This window comes from Peromyscus eremicus, chromosome 16_21 (assembly GCF_949786415.1).
Source record: "Peromyscus eremicus chromosome 16_21, PerEre_H2_v1, whole genome shotgun sequence".
NCBI lineage: Eukaryota > Metazoa > Chordata > Mammalia > Rodentia > Cricetidae > Peromyscus > Peromyscus eremicus.
In genome coordinates this window covers 51,539,190-51,561,733 of record NC_081432.1, presented here as the reverse complement: position 1 = coordinate 51,561,733, position 22,544 = coordinate 51,539,190, and the positions used below count along the sequence as shown (strand labels likewise).

General features: G+C 44.5%; 1 protein-coding gene across 1 annotated transcript; it reads left to right on the top strand.

Moving 5' to 3' along the window:
* The first annotated feature begins 1,579 nt into the window (after window positions 1–1,579).
* On the top strand, window positions 1,580–6,870 carry Paqr8 (progestin and adipoQ receptor family member 8). Its single transcript, XM_059282168.1, has one exon. The coding sequence runs from the start codon at window positions 1,974–1,976 to the stop codon at window positions 3,036–3,038; it is 1,065 nt and encodes a 354-aa protein (XP_059138151.1). The 5' UTR covers window positions 1,580–1,973; the 3' UTR covers window positions 3,039–6,870.
* Window positions 6,871–22,544: the final 15,674 nt, after the last annotated feature.

Below are 22,544 nucleotides of genomic sequence, written 5' to 3'. Positions count from 1 at the left end.
TGTGGGGGTGATTTGAAAGACTATTATTTCCTTAGCAGCCCTTGTCGGGTCCCCTTTGGTTGAAGACCTTTGGAGGAAGAGAGCCATTTAGATAAAACAAGAATTTAACTTTCTTCAGAAAAAAAAAAAGCTTAGAAAAATAAAAGACACAGCAAGTGCTTATGTATTAAAACATAATTTACTCAGTGAGTGTGCATGAAGATCATCAGTTTTATGAAGTGATCTTTGTGTGCATCTGTCTGAGCACCTCCTCGAAATCCTAAGTATAAAAAGTACTTCAGAGGCCTGAAATCCGTCGCACACAGGTGTCGTTACCCAGGAGAGGCACATCCCAAGCCACTTGCTTTCTTGAGCAGCGTCTGAAGAAAAATAGAACCACCTCTGCAGTTAGACTTCAGCTATATTTAGGCCACGTTTTTAATCCCTCTGTTGAATGAAGAGTTGACATAGGCATTAAAGGTTAAAAAAAAAAATGAAGGATTACAAAGTTGGTCAACACGAGAGAGTGTGGAACTAAGAAAATGGTCAATTAGAGGGGCTGTTGAGGTGGTTTAGCCGGTGAAGGCGCCTCGTTACAAACCTAACAACATGAAGTTGATCCCTGGACCCCATGTGATGGAAGAAGAGGGAATTAGCTGCACAAGTTATCCTGACTTCTATACATGTGCCATGGCACCCAAGTGTGTACACACATATACACACACACACACCGTACACACACATGTGCAACACACACACAACCGTACACACACACACACACACACACGCAAACACATTTGCACACACACCATACACACACAAATGCACACACACAAATGCACACACACACATGCACACACACCATACACACACTCGTGTGCACACGCACACACACACAAACACATATGCGCACGCACACACACACACGAATAAAAAATAAAATAAGTGTTTCGTTTTGGTTTTAAAAAGAAAGAAAATGCTCAGCAGAATACATTCACCAAAAAAAAAGAAAAAGAAAAAGAAAAAAGAAAAAGCTAGGCTGTGTTCTGTGTTTCCACCGTCAGCCAGCAGAGGGATCTGTGTGCCTGGGATTCTGGGACTGACCCGCTTGGCCGCAGCCCTGCAGTACCAGGTCTAGAACAGGACAAGGCTTTTGCAGAGGAGTTGTCCAGCACACCCAACATGCCTATTTTTCAAGCAATGGTGGCCTCACACTGCTAAGATATCCCACAGTGTGCACTACTCTTTCCAAATCTCACTGACAAATATAATCTGCCTTTAATTTGAGTTTCAGCCAATTGTTTACCTTAGATTTTAAAGTTTCCAGTAAGATCAGTGAATAGTCCAAGATTAGCTGAGTGCTAAAGAAATGATGCCTTTTTATTTATTTATTTATTTATTTATTTATTTATTTATTTATTTATTTATTTATTTATTTATTTATTATCTATTTACTTATCAATAAGCATTGTTAGATAGCACCGGGTGGTCTTGAACTCACTGAGGAGTGCAGACTGGCCTGAGCCTTCAGAGTACTGGGATTACAGGCACGTGCCACCACGCACAGCTGAAATGTATTCTTTTATCTCCAACCATTTAATAATCCAAGGGCATCTGATGATTACGTTTTGGTGATATCTAGGAAATTTAGTGATCTTTAAGAGTACCTTTACCTTCTAGGTATCATTAAATCTTACTTATCACTAACTTATGCTGCACTAACACGACCATTATACCTCACGCCGTGGTGAATAGTAACCGAGGAGTCAGAATGTTGTCATGGCGAGGGAGGATGCTGCAACCCTACAGTACAGAGAAAGAAAGCAAGGCCCAGAGAATGCATCTGGACCTCCTAACTTCTCCTGTTGTCTGAGCAAGCCATGCTCCGTTATGAGTAGCACCTTGGCCACCTTGGCTGCATTTGTCTCTCAGCTTTCCTCTCTTCCCTTCAGGTTGGTCCTGCTGCGTCCTGAGGAGCCTGGACCACCGCTGCCATGACGACTGCCATCCTGGAACGCCTGAGCACCCTGTCTGTGAGCGGGCAGCAGCTGCGCCGTCTGCCCAAGATTCTGGAAGAAGGGCTTCCCAAGATGCCGTGCACGGTCCCAGAAACCGACGTGCCCCAGCTCTTCAGGGAGCCTTACATCCACGCCGGCTACCGCCCCACGGGGCACGAGTGGCGCTACTACTTCTTCAGCCTCTTTCAGAAGCACAACGAGGTGGTCAACGTCTGGACCCACTTGCTGGCGGCCCTAGCGGTCCTGTTGCGATTCTGGGCCTTTGCGGAGGCCGGGGCATTGCAGTGGGCCTCTCCCCACACCCTACCCCTGCTCCTCTTTATCCTGTCCTCCATCACTTACCTCACCTGCAGCCTCTTGGCTCACCTGCTGCAGTCCAAGTCAGAGCTGTCGCACTACACCTTTTACTTTGTGGACTACGTTGGGGTCAGCGTCTACCAGTATGGCAGCGCGTTGGCGCACTTTTTCTACAGCTCGGACCAGGCCTGGTACGAGCGGTTCTGGCTTTTCTTCCTGCCCGCGGCTGCTTTCTGTGGCTGGCTCTCCTGTGCGGGCTGTTGCTACGCCAAGTACCGCTACCGAAGGCCTTATCCAGTGATGCGGAAGATCTGTCAAGTGGTGCCGGCCGGGCTGGCCTTCATCCTAGACATCAGCCCTGTGGCCCACCGGGTGGCTCTCTGTCATCTGGCTGGTTGCCAGGAGCAGGCGGCCTGGTACCACACCCTCCAGATCCTCTTCTTTCTTGTTAGCGCCTACTTCTTCTCCTGCCCGGTACCCGAGAAGTACTTCCCCGGTTCCTGTGACATTGTGGGCCACGGACATCAGATCTTCCACGCCTTCCTTTCCATCTGCACGCTCTCCCAGCTGGAGGCCATTCTTCTAGACTACCAGGGACGGCGTGAGATCTTCCTGCAGCGCCACGGTCCCCTGTCCGTCTACACGGCCTGCCTCTCCTTTTTCTTTTTAGCCGCCTGCAGCGCGGCCACCGCCTCCCTCCTGAGGCACAAAGTCAAGGCCAGACTGGTCAAGAAAGATTCCTGAGGTCTGCCCAGGGGGAAAAGGTGTAGAGATGTGCTACTGTGATTTGGAGAAAACTTGACACAGTAATAGAAACTGACTTTTTGTTTTTAAGGCTTGATTTTTAAATTAATACGTATTACAGGCTGGGGATGAAACTCATTTGGTAGAGAGTGCTTAACATAGCATGCAGGAAGCCCAGGGTTCGATCCCCAGTACCACACAAACCAGTAGCAGCATTCAAGGAGGCAGAGGCAGGAGGATCAGAAGTTCTAGGTCATCCTCAGACTCGTAGTGGGTCCAAGGCTAGCCTTTAATACATGATAACTTATCTTAAAAAAAAAAAGGATTATTATATATTTTCAAGGGCATGGTATGGTTATAAAATTTCAAATGCAAGGCAGGCATTTAAGAATTTTAAAAGGAATATTCATTTTCTATCTGGCTTATAGCCTTACATGGGAAGGGATCCTGGCTAAGATTCATGAGATTCCAAACTAAGGAAAACCATCCCCACTCATGAACACTTAGCAGAATTCTGGATGTGGCTTCCAAAGCTGAGTCCTGAACTGGACAGATAATCAAACTGGACTGCCAAGTAACCTGTGGATGTCCCTCACAATAACAAACAGAACAGCCACCCTATGCTGCTGGTCTTGGTACCTGAGTAAACTGAAATGTGGACTCTGTCTTATTATGATTTCAGATTGTCTAGGGTGGAAGTCGGAATTTTCAAGAAGATTCATCACAACCCCTAGACAGAATGGACTATTCAAGGTATCTGAGCTCTGGTCTCATTCACTGCAGCGGTGGTCCCTTTCTCAGGACACCCAACTAGCTGGCCGATTTGCCTGAAGTACTGTTCCCATCCCTAGGCTGCATGGTAATATACAGAATTCCAAAGCTATTACACTTCCAGGAAACGCTTGGAACCATATGAACCTTCAGGAAGCCGGTTCTCATGTAATACAAACATCAGGAAACGCAACAGTGCCAAGCTCTCCTAGCAGACCCAGCCCGAAGACATGGATACCCTCGTCTGTGTGTTGCCCATGGGGACCTTTTAGTTTCTATGTGTGGACTGCAGTATTAACTGCAAGCTATTTAGGGTTGTCTGGCAGGCCAGGACATGATCTGAAGGTTTGAACGGACTCTTTCCAAAGCTTGGCTCTGAAGTTGCTCGAGGGATCTGATTCGTTCAAGAGGAACCGAGCATCTAAGGTTCAAATTTCTGTTAGATGCTGTCCCACGATGGACCAACACAGCTACCCCAAATCCAGGGTCCTCAAACAGGCAGTTCTGCCCCCGATTCAAGAAGAAACCTTAAAGCAGGTCCTAGGACAGGTGAACGTGTGCTCACTGTGGTTGGCCCCTGAAGGTCCTTTGAGTAAGAATGAGGCACCTGATGGCCAAAGGCACTGTTGGCAATACTGCTGCAGGCAGCTGCTGGGGGGTGGGCGGTGCTTGCAGCTGTGGTGTTCTGGCCACACAGCTCTCTCTGAGGACTGACTGACGTCTACATTAATCCCGTGAAGGAGGCTGCGGCCAAGGAAGAGCTGAGATACCCTCTTTTCACGGGCTGTGTTTCCTATCAGTATAAGGTCCCTGCATATTAAAAAGGGAAGTGGTCTGTTTCAACTCCAGTGGGATGACCCTCCTCCACTATTACGTCACTTGCTAGTCTTTAAACCTTTGTGTTTTTTTCTTTAATCTTGCTGTGAGAGACTTGTGAGTTTTGTGCCTTATACATGGAAATGTCTAAACATTTTATTTAATGTATGCACACATGCAATTTCATGTTTTGGGTTACTGGGACAAGAGAAAAGAAGAACCCCAGAAAGCAAGAGTTGTTAACTTGTCAAATAACTATTCTTCTATATTTGGGGGTGGGGGGATAGGGTCAACTGAAACTTTCCTCCTGCCTTCAAAGCAAGAAAGCGTGTGTCTGCTGTATTGTTTTGCTAGCTGGGTTTCTTGTTCATGGTCAAAGATCTGAACTTCTGTGCTAACTGAGTGTCGACACAGGCTCCCGGTTGTCTAGGCCAAGTTCATGACAAGGAATGTTATCAAAATTGAACTGGTTTGAACTGACCAAAAGATGGCAGGGGTAGGGGTCGTGTAAATGCTACAAGTAAAGGGTCTGTTTAAAATGAGGACCAGAAAGTGTTAGATGTTCTCTTTGTTATGGATTTAAAGATGGTATTCTTTTAAAAGTTGGTAGGAAAAGTGTAAGAGGGAAGGAGCAAAGGGAGGTGCTCTTGACTGTAACTGCGGTGGTGTTTGTGAATGGAGATTTTGTCCTTTCTTTCTTTCCTCCTCTCTCTCTCTCTCTCTCTCTCTCTCTCTCTCTCTCTCTCTCTCTCTCTCTCTTCTTTTTGTGATAAGATCTCACTCTATAGCGCTGGCTGGGCCTGTAAATCATTATATAGACCAAGGCTGGCCTTGAACTCTAGAGCTCAACCTGCTTCTGCCTCCCAAGTGGCAGGGTCAGAAGTGTGAGCCACCACATCGAGCCTTGTGAACAGAGACCTAGGGCTCTTCCGTGCACCTGCAGGCCAGGGCCGAGCTAAACTCTGTCGCTGGCGGCTCCATGAGACCGTACGTGTAAAAAGTGAGATAGTAGCATTCACTTTTTAGTTTAATTTTACAAATATTGCTAACTAGTGATTTGGAAATTGATAAGAAAAAAAAAAAAAAAGAAAGAAGTGATTTCTGTGGAGCTGGGACTTGACCCCAAGACCTCCAACATGCTAATCAAGAATTCCTCCATTGACCTACTCCGTTTGACCAGGCCAGGGAACAGTGTATGTATAATAGATACATTGGGAGGCATTGAGATGGGGGACTGTGATCTTTCTTGAAAATACCAGTATCTAGTTAGAATAGTTAAATACAGGTGGTTTTAACTCTTTCGACTCCTTTTGGGACAGTCATTAAAATGAGTCTATCAGTGTGGAAACGACCTGCTGAATTTAAAAGTAACAACTAGGAATGGTAAAAAGGAGGATAGATGCCTCTTGATTTACATTGGGGTTACTACTCCCCCCCACCCCCAAATCAGCATAATGTGAAAGAAAAATAGTATAAGGGAGATAATTATCTGGCTCTGCAGTACTAGACACTCTGGTTGTTGCCACCTCTCTTTTAATTAAGACTTTCAGCCCATTAACATGCAAATGCCTCTGATAAGATTAAGCTGTCACTCATCTACATTTTCTCATGAATAAAATTCTTGTAGATTTATACAAGGCCCTACTTAGTTCAAGAAGAGGGGCCGACGGGATGCATTTGGGGGTGCCTGTTTCTCATTTCAGAATCCTGACTTTTATTTGCTGGTGAAAGTTGTTTCTGGTTTGGAGTGTTTTGTTTTGTTTGAGATGGGTCTTTCCGTGTTTCCCAGGCTGGCCTGGAACTCCTGATTCTCCCATCTCAGGTGGCCAAGGAGCTGGGAACACAGGCTGCGTGCGCCCACACCACACCCAATTCTAATGAACTAATTTTAAAGTTCTTAAAGATGTCAGGGTTACAATTTCAGTTTTTAAGTCTCTCAATAGCAATGTGCAAGTCATCGACCGGAAGCTTGAAACAGGGTTCAGAGCCGCAACAGGAGGGCAGTTTATTCGTGTTTCTGTTGCTCTCCGTGTTCGTCTTTGGTTACTGCTCTGTAGTTCCACCTGGATCCTCCAGATGGCGATGTTGTCTTAATCGATGCTTTCTCAGCTCTGGTTACCAAGGTTTTGTCGCTAGTTGTACTACCGTGTTTTGCTCGATTGCTTGGTAAAGAAAATGTGGGATTATTTTCTGTCTCTCTAAATCGACTTACATGAATAATCATTAAACAGTTTTTGTACATGAATTTTTGTCGTGTTAACAATATAAAGAAAACTACCTTCCTTGACCCCTTGACAAGGGCCGCCTGACCCCAAACTCCTTCTAAAGCTGGGTTGTATTTCGCTTGGCACTGCCAGGGGGAGGAGGTAGGGACACTCCATCCATCTAAAAGTAGGAAGACACAAAAGCCTTTAAAAATAAGTCTACGGCTAATTTCTCTACTTGTGGGCTGAACAAACTACCCTTTGAAGAGCCACGGAGTTGATTGCTATGCGGATCTCAATGTAATTACATAAACATTCCTAGCTACATTCACAATTGTATTAAAGATTTTGACATTTTTGAATTGGTGGCCTACATTTTTTGAAATATAAAAAATATGAATTACACAAAGCAATGTAGAATTTCCAAGAACATAATGCCCGGCCCTTTGCAGAAGGAGATGTGGGTTTTCTACCAGAGTACATGTTTTGGATTTGGTAACTTTAAAAAAATAGAATAATCTTGCTAGCATATCTAAGGTAGGGGTTTCTACTATATCATGATTCTTATAGGAAGATGTGTTCATGGTACCTTTGACTCCAGGAGGCCTGATCAAATCCCCTCCATAGTCATTTGAGCGGCCGAGTAGCTATGAGGCAAATAAGGGCAAAGGGTTTCCATTGCTATAGAGCAGGGGTTCTTAATGCTGGGATTCTTTAATACAGTTCCTCATGTTGTGGTGACCCCCAACCATCAATTATTTTCATTGCAACTTCACAGCTGTCATTTTGCTAGTTATGAATTGTAATGTGAACAGCTGTGTTTTCCAATGTTCTTAGGAGACCCCTGTAAAAGAGTCATTCGACCCCCAGGGGGTCGCAATGCACAGGTTGAGTGAGGACCACTACGCTAGAGAGTATGGGAACGGTGGTGATGTTCCCAAGACACACAACTCACTGTAATGTTCAAATATTTTTTCCTTCAGAAAACCTCAGGGCCCAGCTAACCAGAAACGCCAGCTCCAAATAGCTGCAGCAAGACCTTTGCAGCGTGCAGCTTTCCATAATCTCACTGGGACTTCTGGTCCTGAACACCTCACAAGTGGCCATGGCTGTGCTATTGCTTTTTCAGCTAAAGTCACCCCCACAGCATCTTGGATGTCAAAGAAAGCATTGCATGTACCACAGAGGCCTCTCAGAAGCCCACAGGCCCATTGTCCATTGTCAGCCTGGATTGCAAAGTCAAATTCACTGAGGTTTTTGAGACATGTCGGATCCTTCCATGAGAAAGTTGTCTGATAATCTTGCCTAATTCCAAATCCTTCTCACATTTCACTGGGATTGTCTGTTGCCCAAGCAATTGTCTCCCCACCCCACCCCAAGAGATAAGAACATAAGGACGAAATTTTAAATTTTTCCTTTCAAGGAGCTGCATAGATTTCTTAGATCAGTAGAAAGTTTTTTTTTTAAAGTAATACCTGATTATTGAAGAAAATGTAAAAAAAATGGGAAGAAAAGATAACCCATAAACCCATTAATAAAATAAAATATTTTAGGGGAAAAGTAAAGCTTTTATCAAAATATTTTCGTCATAAAATATAAACTAGTAATGCCATACATAACTTCCTGGGGGGAGGAGATAAAAAGGAAGTAAAAATTTCAAGCAGCCTAGTACTTTCGCTTTATAAAGTATAAAATCAGCGGTCTTCAGTCCAGTTTAGAGGTCTACCAGGAGCTCCATTACACCCCCTCTGACATTACACTATGCAGGTAATCTGAGGATGCCAGCTTAGCGAACAAAGCCCGTGATACACTCGCTCTCTGGTTGAAAGAATTGTGTGAAATACCTCCTCAGATTCAAATGCCCAGCAAGGGCTGTGCTGGAGAGACCTTCGCTGGAGCCCAGCCAGCCCAGCCTGTGAACTGAGTACGTGAATTCACTGATAGTCATCCTCCAAACAGGGAACACTGCCAGAAACCAGGCTTGGCTCCAAGCACCTGGGACACAGTAGCAACATTTAATCCGCGTAGTTGCAGAGAAACAGAAAACCAGGTAAACGGAGTATGTGGTGTGTTAGAAGGTGCTGGTCCAGGAGAAAAAGAGAACAAAGAAGAGGGATCGGCTGAAGGGCTGGGTGGGTGTACAGGTTCGGTTTGGTTTTACTTCTATGTGTATGGGTATTTTGCCTGTGCGCCAGATTTGTACAGGGCCCGTGGAAGCCGGAAGAGGGCACTGGGTCTCCTGTAACAACCCCAAGTCCCCTGCCAGAGCGGCCAGCGGCTCCTCATTAACAGGTGAGCCATCTTCTAGCCCCTGTTTGGTTTTGTGTATAGAGTCTCATGCAGTTCGGGCTAGCCTCACACTTGCTATGGAGCTGAGGATGACTTTGGTCCCTCCTTGTAGCTCGAGAGCGCTGGGATCATAGACTTGCAAGCGCTTCACTTCCGTGGAAGGTTTTTACCCTGTGATGAGGATCAAACCCAGGGCTTCTTGTTAGGCAACTGTTTTACCAAGTGAGTTAGACCCCCAGGCCCCTCAATTTTGACTAGGATTAGGGAAGACCACTGAAAGGGATGGAAAACCAGCTGTGTTTTGTCCAAAGCACGCCAGATTAGAAGGGAGCCCGGCGAGAACGGAGGTAGGAGGTAAGAATGAAGCCTGTAAGACTTTATGAGGAGATTATTGTAACTTCAGGAAATGGGAGAGTATTCGGGGTCACTGTTAATTTTTTTTTTAGTTACCAATTACTCATTATGATTCTATTTCCTTCGATTTACACAAAACCAGGTTATTGTTTTAAGTTCTCTGATTCATGGTCCTGGCCCAACCAGCTCTGCCTTCCGGTGGGCACCCTCTTGGGGGGAACAGATTGTTCCCAGGGTATTTTTAAACTGCCTAAGACACGGGGTCCTGATTCCTAGAAAGACTTGGAATGTTTCTTCATTCTGTGGATACTAGTTTTGTCCTTTGGGTAATTTTCTGGGCAGAAATGGAATGGCACATCCTGGGGAGAGGAGAGTCTGTAAACAACAGCAACAGCATACGTGATCTACACTACACTACTCTACCTATCCTGAGATGAGTTTTCACTCCCCCATGATAGTAGTTACCATTTGTTGTTGTTGTTTGGTTTTTCATGACAGGGCTTCTCTGTGTGTATCCCTGGCTGTCCTGGAACTCACTCTGTAGACCAGGCTGGCCTCGAACTCACAGAGATCCACCTGCCTCTGCCTCCGGAGCTCTGTGATTAAAGGTGTGCGCCACCACCGCCTGGCATTGACGACTACCATTTTTTATGGCCCCTATTTTACAAACAAGGAATATAACTTACAAACAAAAATGTAGCTTATTTTACAAATAAGTTAACCCAGGACTACCTGATTGGTAACAGAATCTCCCCAAAACTTGGGCCTTTGGATATGAAGCTTTCAGAAGAAGGGAATGTAGAAAATTCTTTCCCACACATCATCGTGTGGACTAGAAAAGCTTCTCAGTTGAGAGGAGCATGTGACGTAGTCCCCCGCCTCCATTCTTCAGTAAGTAAAACAAACCTGCATGTGCAGTTCTCTCTGCATTCCTACGGAGGTTGGCTGTACTTTCCCTCTAAGTGATGCTGCTGGGTGGTGGGTACCAGAGATGAAATTCCATATGTGCTCAGTGCTGGGATTCATCTATAATCACCAGAAAGAGCTTCTAGACCATAAACCTGCTTAAAGAACCACCAACTGGCCTCGAATTATCTTTCCATACTTCTTTCGTGTGTAGGATAACTGAAGTGGATCAGTGCACAGGATGTGGTAAATGGATCCCATTGCTCATCAAAGTAAATCTGAGCACTATTCCAGACTGAGCCAATTTCTTTTTCCCAAAGACAGCTAAGGAAATATGTCAAACATTCCACAGACTTTCTCATAGAATCTGATTCTGCTATGGGAAAAATACTGTAGTTCTGCTCCTGGGGCTGTTTGCATTCAGCAAAGGCTGGAGGCAGTCACTGCTGTTACAGTTACTTCCATCTCTTCACAATGAGCAGAATACTGTGGGTTCTATGTAAAGGCCAGACCCTCTCTCTGGGGTCCCAGTCATCTCTCTCCAGAGCAGAAGCCCTTTTCTCCCGGGAAGAATTTCTCTCCACCAGTATGAAGCGAGTCATGCTCCCAGGGACATAGGGATAGAGAGAGTTCTGCTGTGTCTTGGGGAGTAATTTCTTTTCTTTTCTTTTCTTTTCTTTTCTTTTCTTTTCTTTTCTTTTCTTTTCTTTTTTTTGTTTTTGTTTTGTTTTCTTCCATATTTCTTCCCTTATACTCAGTACTCATGATCACAGACTCTCACAGGCATGGGGGGCAGGGTAAGTCTTCTATCACTACCCCAAACCACAAACAGGCTGGCTTACCATCCTTTGTCACTGTGGTCCCCAAGCTCTCTTGGCCTGCAGGAGAAACCTCCCGGTCTCCTTATTTTTTGCATCTTAATTCCAACCTGTTTTGTGGGTGTCTCACAAAAAGTATGCCAACAGGTATGATATTTCACGGTGCAAGCCCAAAGACATGAGTTAAATCCCCAGAACCCATGTTTTTTTTTTGTTTTTTTTTTTTTGTTTTTTTTAATGGATATAATGTTGCACATTTGTAATCCCAGTGCTTGGGAAGGTGGACACCGGAGGATCCCTGGGCTCCCTGACCAGTCAGCCTCGTTAGCAATCTCCAAACCACTGAGAGACTGTGGTGGTATTTTACTTGTACTGAAATGTGATTTTAATTGTATGTTAATAAATAAAGTTGCCTGGGGGTCAGAGCTATTAGAGCCATAGCAAGTGCGTGGCGGCGGTGGTGCACGGCTTTAATCTCAATACCATAGAGGACCTGGAGGGCTGTACATACAGGCAGTGACGAGGCAGTCACGTGTTTGGGTTTACAACCAATGAGAAGGCAGAACAGCTAGACTATATAAAGACATACACACAGGAAGTAGGCCCCTTTCGGAGAGCTCTCTTGGCTGAAGAGGATCGCTGAAGCAGGAAGGGTGAGGTTCTTAGCTCTGACCTCTTGGCTTTCTTCTCTGAATCAGCTCTGTGTTTCTTATTTAATAAGATGGTTGGTTACATCTACATTTGGCGCCCAACGTGACAAGAATCCATTAAAAACCGCTTCAAAACGAGCAGACAGCTCCAACATCCCCCTGAGGTTGTTACCATCGCCTCCACATGCCTGAGCATGCACGCTCGTGTGTGTGTGTGTGTGTGTGTGTGTGTGTGTGTGTGTGTGTGAGAGAGAGAGAGAGAGAGAGAGAGAGAGAGAGAGAGAGAGAAAGAGAGAGAGAGAGAGACTATTCATGGGGAACTGTGAATAAATGTCTATTCACCCCCAGATAGAGAACAGTTGACAAGTCAAAGTATGGATAGCACCAAAGTTCAATTCCCAGCACCCTCATGGTGACACATAACCACTTGTAACTCCAGTTCCAAGGGATCCCATGCCCTCTTCTGGCCTCATCAGGCACTGTACACACATGACACACATACATGCATGCAAGCAAAAGCCCATACACATAAAAATGAATGCTTTTTCAAGAGCCCCATCCTCTCCCCTTTTCTGTTCCTTAGTTGTGCCTTAATTTTATCATCTCTAGCTTTCCCAATCCCCAGACACTCTTCTAACAGTCCGTTTGAAATTCTCCACCCGACAATGGCTACCACTCCCATTGTGCTTACAAGCTGCCAATAGCTACTGCAAGAGCTGACATGTGCTTACTCATTCTATGCTCACAACAACTTTACGGTCTGGGAAATGGCTATTATTAGCCCATTTTGCAACTAGGAGAGATTAACAAACTTCCAGTGAGTCACAGAATGGTCAAGCGACCGAATCAGAATCTGTGCTTCTCCGGCCTTGCTCAGAGGCTGTCCACATGCCCTTCCTTCTCTTCCCTTCCCTGCCCCCTCCTCCTTCTCTCTCCCCTCTTCTTATTTTTCTTCCTTCTCCCCTGCCCCTCCCCTTCTGCTAGCTCTTGTTTTATGGAGAAACCTCAAACGCAGACAAAATTAGACAGAACTGTATAACGAATCCTTATGTAACCATCAACAATTATCCACTCGTAAATAATCTAATTTTATTTATATCACCATACCACGCTTGCCCCTTTACATGGTATTTTGAAGTGAATCATGCACTTTTCCCCCACAACACTTCGTTGATTATTTTTAAAAGATGGAGCTTTCTTCTCGTTTTTATCTATTTATCGGTTTACTTTTGTACTTCCTCAGAGATGGGGGTCTTGTTTTATGACCCAGATTGGCCTAGAATTTTCTGTGTAGCCTAGGTTGTCCTTGAGCTTGAAGCAATCCACCTGCCTCCATGCGGGGATTACAGGGATCTAGCGTCTGGCTAATGTGGAATTTTTTTCAAAGTAAAACCATAAAGCTTCTACCATGTCTAAAATATTAGACAATTCCTTGACATCATTAAATAGCTGATGTTTGCTTCCCAGCGACTCTAACTAACTAACATGAGGTTTATTAGCTTGGATCAAGGTCCCAGGAGAGGCCACCCTGCTGTCAGTGGGCTGCCTGCTTATGTTTCTTTCTATCTGTAAGGTCCCTTCCCCTTCACTCCCCTCTGCCACATCCCTTGGAAATCCTCGGCAGAGCAAGCTCTCATGTCCTGGAAAAGTTACTTCACCCTGTCTCGGGATTCCGCCAGGACTTCAGGGAAGAGCTTGATGACGAGTCATAGACCCACGGGACTCACTCACTGACTACATGATGCAAGTAAAGTCTACATATGTAAATACATTGGCTCGGGGCCTGTGAGAGTGGTTCAGAGGGTAAAGACACTTGCTACCAACCCTCTGACCTGAGTCCAACTTCTGGAACCCACACGGTGGAAGACCAATTGCCTTGTGTTGTCTACTGACTGACAGACATGCCATGGCACCTCCCACACTCACATATACACATGCAATAGATAAATAAATAAATGTAATGTATTGGTTTGAGTGACTGTGATTTCCTACATGATTCCCATGATGGCTAGTGTTAACTCTCACCTGGACAGAAGCTAGAATCACCTGGGAGATGGCCACTTGGGCATCTCAAGGGGCGTTATTCTGATTGTATTGAGGTGGGAAAACCTGTTCCCTGTGGCTGACACCTTTCCCTGACTGAGATACTGGCCGGTGTAAGAGGAGAAAGGGGGCTGAGCGGCAGCATGATTCACCCCTCTCAGCTTCCTGACTGAGGATGTGAGGTGACCAACTGCTTGAAGCTCTTCCTCCCTTAACTTTCCTGCCATGACCGACTCTTTCCTGAGCTGTAAGCTTCAAAATAAAAATCTTTTCGCTTAAGTTGCCTTTGTCAGAGTGCTTTTTGTTGTTTTTTGTTTGTTTGTTTGTTTTTTATTACAGAAACAAGAAAAGAAACGAAGACCGTTGTGTAAGTTAAGAACAACTAGTGAGCACTACTTCTCATCTTATTTGAGAGATGAGAAAACAGAAGATTCGAGAAGGTATTTGGCTTGAGTGTACTCAAATACAATCTCCATAACCAGTTTCGGCAAGAATACGGCTGCAAGAATCCAAGCTGCTCTTTTGTTTCCCATTCCATACTGCACATGTGGTGGGGGAGCAGAAGACTTGCAGATATTCTGATGCCATCCCGGCCATTCCCTGTGCACTTTTGGCAGGGGTCCTGTGGTCCTAGGGAATGAACTCAGAGGCCTGCATAGGCTAGACAAGCACTCTACCACTGAGCTACAACCAAGCCCTTAGCTTTATGGAATGGGATCTCACCAGGTTGCCCAGGCTGGCCTTGAGCTCACTAAACAGCTCAGGCTGACCTTGAACTTGTCATCTTCCTGCCTCAGCTTCCTGATTGCTAGAATCACAGAGCCTGGCTTCCCTGTTGTTTTAAAGCCAACATTTTTCTGTCTGTATTTGGAAGTCCAAACTATATTCAATGTTACTATCACATTTTTTTTTTTTACAACCCTCTGTGTGTATTCATCTGAAAGTTTTATTACTCTGGAGTCATTTAACAAGCAGGAGGTGAGTTCAATGATGTCTCCAGTGCTAAATGAGGAATGTCTTTCATTTTCATGGGTGTGAGGAGATTAAGGTAAAAAATATTCAGTTAGGAAACAGTCCCTAGCCAATGGTTCCTTGATCCCTTAAACCTCTGTCTCTAGACTTAGAGTTTAATGTTTACCTAGCCACAGTGCTTATGTTCACAAACCCATGATTATTCTCAAGATACAGGGACCTCATAGCTTCTAGTTGGGGAGTGAGCAGGGAAAGGAGGTACTGCCAAAAGCCATCTAATATGAGCAAAATTAGACCAATCAGTCAGGAGCCCTATTAGATGATAACTAAATGTACCATGCTCTCATTATAGCCCATGGATTTGTTACAATCTTTTCATAGGAACATCTACAATAATCAGTGGCTTCAGTGACTAGTTGGTACCTTGAGTGATCGGCACTTCTTGTACAGCTTTCCTTCAGATTAATAATATACAGTTCTGACTTCTCCCTATAGTTGAGATCAGAGCAGGTGCGGGCTAAATTGTCTATCCATTGTTAATGGGAAACCTAGCCCACGACAAAGCATTTATTGAACCATTTTCTCTCTTTGCATACCTGGTGTGTCATCAACTCTAGGTACAATGAATTTTATTACTGCAGTTATTAGTACAACCCCCCTGCCATGACAGTATCAAACTCCTTATTCAAATGCTCAGTTCTTACTGCAGCTGTATCTCTTATTGTCAGTCCTAGCTCCAGACGTTATAATGCTTTTAACTGAACAAATGTTTAGTACCACTTTTTTCGGCCCTGCAGGAGGGGGTGACTCTACTTTCTGTCAGCGCTTGCTTTGATTCTCTGTGCATGCAGAAGCATATGTTCTAGTCCTAACTGAATTTGGCATTGTTTCTCATGCTGTTCCTTATGACACCGGTGGAAAATAATATTTGAGTACATGGATGTCTTACTCAGTGTTCTATTCCTGTGAGGAGACACCATGACCATGACAACTCTTAGAAAAGAAAGAAAGCAGACAGACATGGTGCTGGAGAAGTAGCTGAGAGTTCTACATTTGACTCCATAGACAGCAGGAAGAAAGGGACACTGGGACTGGATTAGACTTTTGAAACCTCAAAGCCCACCCCCAGTGACTCACTTCCTTCAGTAAGGCCACACCTACTTCAACAAGGCCACACCTCCTAAACCTTCTCAAGCAGTGCCAATCCCTTATGACTAAGCATTCAAATAGATCAGCCTGTGCTGGCCTTTGTTATTCTAACCACCACAGTGGAGATATTCTGAACTCTAATATCAATTTGCTTCCTGTTTGAGTTTATCGCATATTGACTGTAGGGTCTAGCCATCATCACTGCAGCTTACTTTACATTGGCTGCTATAATTATCATTATCTCAATAGGAGTAAAAGTACTTAGCTGACCAGCCACCCTCCATGGAGGTAAATTAAACGACCCCAGGCTATACTGTGAGCCTTAGGTGAAGTCACTGGAATTTTTTCCCTTTCTTTCTTTCTTTCTTTCTTTCTCTCTTTTTTCTTTTTTCTTCCTTTCTTCCTTCCTTTCTTTCTTTCTTTCTTTCTTTCTTTCTTTCTTTCTTTCTCTTTCTTTCCTATTTAAATTTTTTTCCATTTTACATACCAACCACTGTTCCCCCTCCCTCCCCTTTTCCTGTCCCCACCACCTCCCCTCCATCCCAACCCCCATTCATTCCTCATGGGGTAAGGTTTCCCTTAGATCTTTTTTTGTTTGTTTGTTTTTGTTTTTTGTTTGTTTGTTTTATTTGAGACATGGTTTCACTGTGTAGCCCTGGCTATTCTGGAACTTGCTCTGTAGACCAGGCTGGCCTCGAACTCACAGAGATCAGAGTTGGGATTAAAGTCCTGCATTCCCACTGCCCGGCCCACTGGAATTTTTTTATTTAATTGATAGATGTCATAGGTGCTAGGGATTAGAACTTGGGTCCTCATGGTTGCCTGGCAAGACTTTACAGACTAAGCCATCTCCCACCAACCACCATTTTCTAAGGCAGAGCCTTACTGTGTGACTCAGTTAGGATTACTGTTGCTGTGATTAAACACCACAACCAAAAGCAAGTTGGGGAGGAAAGGGTTTATTTGGCTTATACTTTCATATCATAGTCCATCATTGAAGGAAATCAGGGCAGAAATTCAAACAGGGCAGGAACTTGGAGGCAGGAGCTGATGCAGAAGCCATGGAAGGGAGCTGCTTACTGGTTTCTTCTCCTTGGTTCACATAGCCTGCTTTCTTATAGAACCCAGGACCACCAGCCCAAGAATGGCACCACCCACAATGGGCTTGACCTTTCCCCATCAGTCACTAATTAAGAAAATGCCTTACAGATGGATTTCAAGAAGACCTTTTCTCAATTGAGACTCCCTCCTTTCAGGTGATCCTAGCTTGTGTCAAGTGGACATAAAACTAGCCAGCACACTTCATATCCTGGAATTTACTTTGTAGCCTGGAATCTGTGATCTTCTGGTCTTCCTTCAGAATGCTGGGTTCATAGGTGTGAGCCACTCGGCAAGGTCAGGCCTCTTGGAAGATAAGACTTTCCAGGGGATGAGGACAGTGGAGATGAATATGAGAGGGCACTCTGAGGACATGCTGCTGGCCAGTGGTCCCTCTCACTGCCACCAGAATCAAGGTATACTGTTTTTGTCCAACAGAAAGGAAGAGAATACCTGTAGAAATAATAGAAATAATCCAGGACACAGACATAGCCATTTGGAGTTTGTCCTGTGAATTTAGGAACTGGAGTAGGAATGTCATGGGACTAAAAACTGTAAAGTCAGTTCTGGACAAAGAGCGAACAGAAGTGACATATATATAAAATTAAATAGTCCCTAGAGGGAGCTTCTCATGGCCTGTCCAATCAGGTTCCCTGGGAGACATCTTCCAGCCTTGTGAGTTCCTCCTCCATCTATGATGGAATGTTGAAGGACCCAATTTTGGTCAAGTCTGTAACTGGAAGCTTTTCTGTGTCCCATCCGGCCTCACAACAGCTTATAAAATAAACACTCAGAGGCTTAATGTTAATTACAAACTGGTCTATGGTTCAGGCTTATTGCTAGCTAGCTCTAACATTTTAAATTAACCCATTTCGTGGCTTTACCTGTGTTCTATTACATCTTGCTCTCCACCCCACCCCCGGCAGCTCCCAACATCTCCCCCAACTCCATTTTTCTTCTCCCCATATCTTTGCTTGGATTTCCTGCCTGGCTATAACCTGTCTTGCCATAGGCCAAGGCAGCTTCTTTATTAACCAATTTCAATGGTAGCCATACATATTCACAGCACACAGAAAGACCATCCCACAGCACACGTCTTGTGCAAGAAAAGAAAGCTGCTGTCATTCATGAATGCAAAGGCCATGCCACGTCCCAAAGACAGCATTCCACAGCACCCTCTCTTCCTTCAGCTTCTATAGTTTTTCCATCCTATTTGGGTTTGCTTGCTTTTGGTTTTTCTGTTTGTTTGATTTGATTTTTGTTTTGTTTGTTTTGGTTTGATTTTTGAGACAGACTCTCACTGTGTAGCTCAGTTTAGCCTCAAAGTTGTTCCAATCTCCGGAGTCCTAGGCCTGTACCACTGCATCCAGATAGAACAGAGAACTGTTGGGACTCGTGTTTCAGGAGGCTGGGACAATCTAAGAACGTGGTGACTGCATCTACTCAGTGTCAATGTGCTACCAACTAGCCTTGAGAAAGCTGAAGACGTGAACAAAAGACACCCTTGATCTATAACACCCCTTCTTACAATAACTAGTCACAACTTGCTAACCAGACAAAGGCTTTAATCCATTCAGGAGGCAGCGACCCCATGACCTAGTCACCTTAAAGACAAAACTTTCTACCACCATGATCAGCATTACCACCATAGCAATTAAATCTCAACGTAAGCACCAGAGTGGACAGAGCATGTTCAAACCATTGATGCAACCCTGCCTGGCTTTGCCTCCCTTAGAATGGATGTCCATTTTTGAAGGCCACAGACCACAAGAGTTGTCTTTGCCCTTGCAATTCTGGGGTACAGAAGTAGATAAAAGACACGCCATTAACCATTTGACTAGTAGGAGTTTCTCAGAAAAGAAAGCACATGGACAGAAGTCACTCCTCAAACACAAATAGATTCCTCATGAGCAGTAGGCTCAGGTGTGACTTACCCTTCCTTCCAGCCCCACAAACCTCTTCCCTGCCCAAACCAGGGAAGACAGATCCGGAGCAGTCAGGCAGATTAGCCAGAAAGGCTTCCAAGTGTGTTCTTATGTCCTGGGATTTCCTTTAAGAGAATTGACATGGATGGAGAGATTGTGAGTATTTTAGTTAGGGTTTCTATTGCTGTGAGGAAACATCACAACCCCAAAACTCTTATAAAGGAAAGCATTTAATTGTGGTGGCTTACTGTTGAAAAGGCAACAGGATGTGAACTGAGACGCTAGGCAGTATCTTTTTTTTAATCCATTTTACACACCAACCACAGATCCTCCTCTCATCCCCTCTTCTGCTCCCCCTCCACTTCCCCCACATCCCCTCCTCCAACAGGGTAAAGTAAGTTCTCCCATGGCGGGACAGCTAAACCTGGTACATTCAGTTGAGAAAGAACCATGCCCCTCCCTCTTTTTATCAGGAGTGAGCAACATGTCCAATCATAGGTAATGGGATCCAGAAATCCGGCTCATGCACCAGGGATAGCTCCTGATCACACTGCCAGGGACCCCTCAAACAGACTCAGCTACATGACTGTCTCCCATATGCAGAGGGTCTAGTCTGATCCCAGGCAGGTTCCACAGCTCTTGGTCTAAAGTTCATGAGTTCCTTTGAGCTTGGTTCAGTTGTCTCTGTAGATTTCCCCATCATGATCTTGACCCCCGCCCCCTTGCTCATAGAATCCCTCTTCCCTCTATTTGACTGGATTCCCAGAGCTTGGCCTGGTGCATGGTTGTGGATCTCTGCATCTGCTTCCATCAGCTACTGGATGAAGGCTCTATGATGACAGTTAAGGTATTCACTAATCTGATTACCAGAGTAGGCCAGTTCAGGCACCCTCACCACTGTTGCTAGTAGTCTAATCTGGAATCGTCCTTGTGGATTCCTGGGAATTTCCCTAGCACCAGGCTTCTCCCTTACCCTATAATGTCTCCCTCTATCAAGATATCTCTTTCATTGCTCTCCCACTCTGTCCCTCCCCAATCTGGACCATCCCATTCTCTCATGTTCTCTTCCTCAGCCCCTCTCATCTATTGCCCCCCCATTCCTAGTTTACTCATGAAGATCTCCTCTGTTTCCCCTTCCCAAGGTAATCCGTACATCCCTCTTAGGGTCTTCCTTGTTTCCTATCTTCTCTAGAGCTGTGGATTGTAATCTGATTATCCTTTGCTTTATATCTAGTTTCAGTTTATGAGTGAGTACATACCATGTTTGTCTTTCTGAGTCTGGGTTATCTCACTCAGGATGATGTTTTCTAGTTCTATCCATTGGTCTGCAAATTTCATGATGTCATTGTTTTTTATAGCTGAGTAGTACTCCATTATGTATATGTACCACATTTTATTTATCCATTCTTTGGTTGAGGGGCATCTAGGTTGCTTCCATGTTCTGGCTACTACAGATAATGCTGCTATGAACATAGTTGAGCAAGTGTCCTTGTGGTATGCTTGAGCATCCCTTGTGTATATGCCCAAGAGTGGTGTCATTGGGTCTTGAGGTAGATTGATTCCCAATTTTCTAAGAAACTGTTATATTGATTTCCAAAGTGGCTGCACAAGTTCGCATTCCCACTAATAGTGAAAGTGTTCCCCTTGTTCCACATCCTCTCCAACATAAGCTGTCATCAGTGTTTTTGATCGTAGCAATTCTGACAGGTGTTAAGATTGTATCTCAGAGTCATTTTGATTTGCATTTCCCTGATGACTAAGGATGTTAAGTAATTTCTTAAATGTCATTCGGCCATTTGGGATTCTTCTGTTGAGAATTATGTTTAGATCTGTAGCCCATTTTTTTTAATTAGATTGTTTGGTATTTTGATGTCTAGTTCCTTGAGTTCTTTATATATTTTGGAGACCAGTCCTCTGTCAAATGTGGGGTTGGTGAAGAACTTTTCCCATTCTGTAGACTGTCATTTTTGTCTTATTTACTGTATCCTTTGACTAGGCAGTATCTTGAGCATGTGAGACCCCACAGCCCACCTCCACAGTGATACACTTCCTCAAAGACCACACCCACTCCAACAAAGCCACACCTCCTAATAGTGCTATTCCCTGTGAGATTATGCGGGCCAATTACATTCAAACTATCACAGTGGGCCTGTAAGAGTTTAAGCTTATCGCCTGGCGGTGGTGGCGCACGCCTTTAATCTCAGCACTCGGGAGGCAGAGCCAGGCGGATCTCTGTGAGTTCGAGGCCAGCCTGGACTACCAAGTGAGTTCCAGGAAAGGCGCAAAGCTACACAGAGAATCCCTGTCTCGAAAAACCAAAAAAAAAAAAAAAAAAAAAAGAGTTTAACCTTATCACCATGAATCAGTAACCAGTGATGCAGGCTACCCAGTAGCAGTGAGGTACAGAGGAGTGGAAAACTGAAGAGTTGAGTTTATCATCATGGCTAATTCTCCCCAGTCACTATTCTAGTCAGGGTCTCAGGTACAGTTCAATGGCAGGTGCTTTTAATGTGTTCAGTGACTGCAGTGCGTGCTAATCAGTTCACGGAGGGTTTTAATTAAATAATAGGGGAGTCCTAATTAAACTAATGTACACAAGAAAAAGAAATGAGAAAGAGGATTTTTTTTTTAAAGGGACAAGAGCTATGTATGGTGGCACACACAACCCACACTGTCCAAAGAAGAAGAGGAGGAGGAAGAGGAAGAGGAGGCACTGATGTTAGGTATAGTGGTGCATGCCTTTAATCCCATCATTAGGAGGCAGAGACAGGTACATCTTTGCGAGTCTGGTCTTCATAGAGAGTTCCAAGAGGCCAGCAAGGGATATATATATATATATATATATATATATATATATATATATATATATATATATATAGAGAGAGAGAGAGAGAGACCCTATCTCAAAAAGAACAAGAACAAAAAACAAAAAAAGGAGGAGAAAGAGGAGGAGAAGAGGAGGAGGAAGATGAGGAGGAAAAGGAAGACAAGAGGACACAGACAGGCAAGAACAAGAAACAGTAGTAAGGAGAAACGACGAGGTACCAGAAAAGATGGTACCTCTTTTATGGGTAGGTGTAATAGTCATCAGTGATGGCTTTAGATGCCTTATGTTCTTATCCTGGCCCCTGGAACTTCATGACCCACAGGAAGATTGGCTGTGGTAAGCAGCCATAAAGGCAAAGCTGTTGTGGTGGCTATTCTTGGTTGTCAACCTGACTATGTCTGGAATTAACTAAAACCCAAGTGACTAGGTACACCTGCGAAGGATTTTTCTTAATTAAATCATCTGAAGTGGGAAGACCCACTTCTAATCTGGATCTTTGAGGTAGGAAGATCCACTTTAAATCCGGGCCACACCTTCTGCAGGCAGCCTATATAAAGGACGTGGAAGTAGGGGGCTTGCTTTCTGCCTGCTTGCTGTCACTCTTGCTAACAAGTCCATTCCTTCACTGGTGTTAGAGCCTACTTAAGGAAGGGCTTCTGGCATTATACTGAACTGACTGAGACA

Excerpts from the sequence above, each read along its gene's own strand:
- Paqr8 (XM_059282168.1), top strand. The coding sequence starts at position 1,974 with ATGACGACTGCCATCCTGGAACGCCTGAGCACCCTGTCTGTGAGCGGG.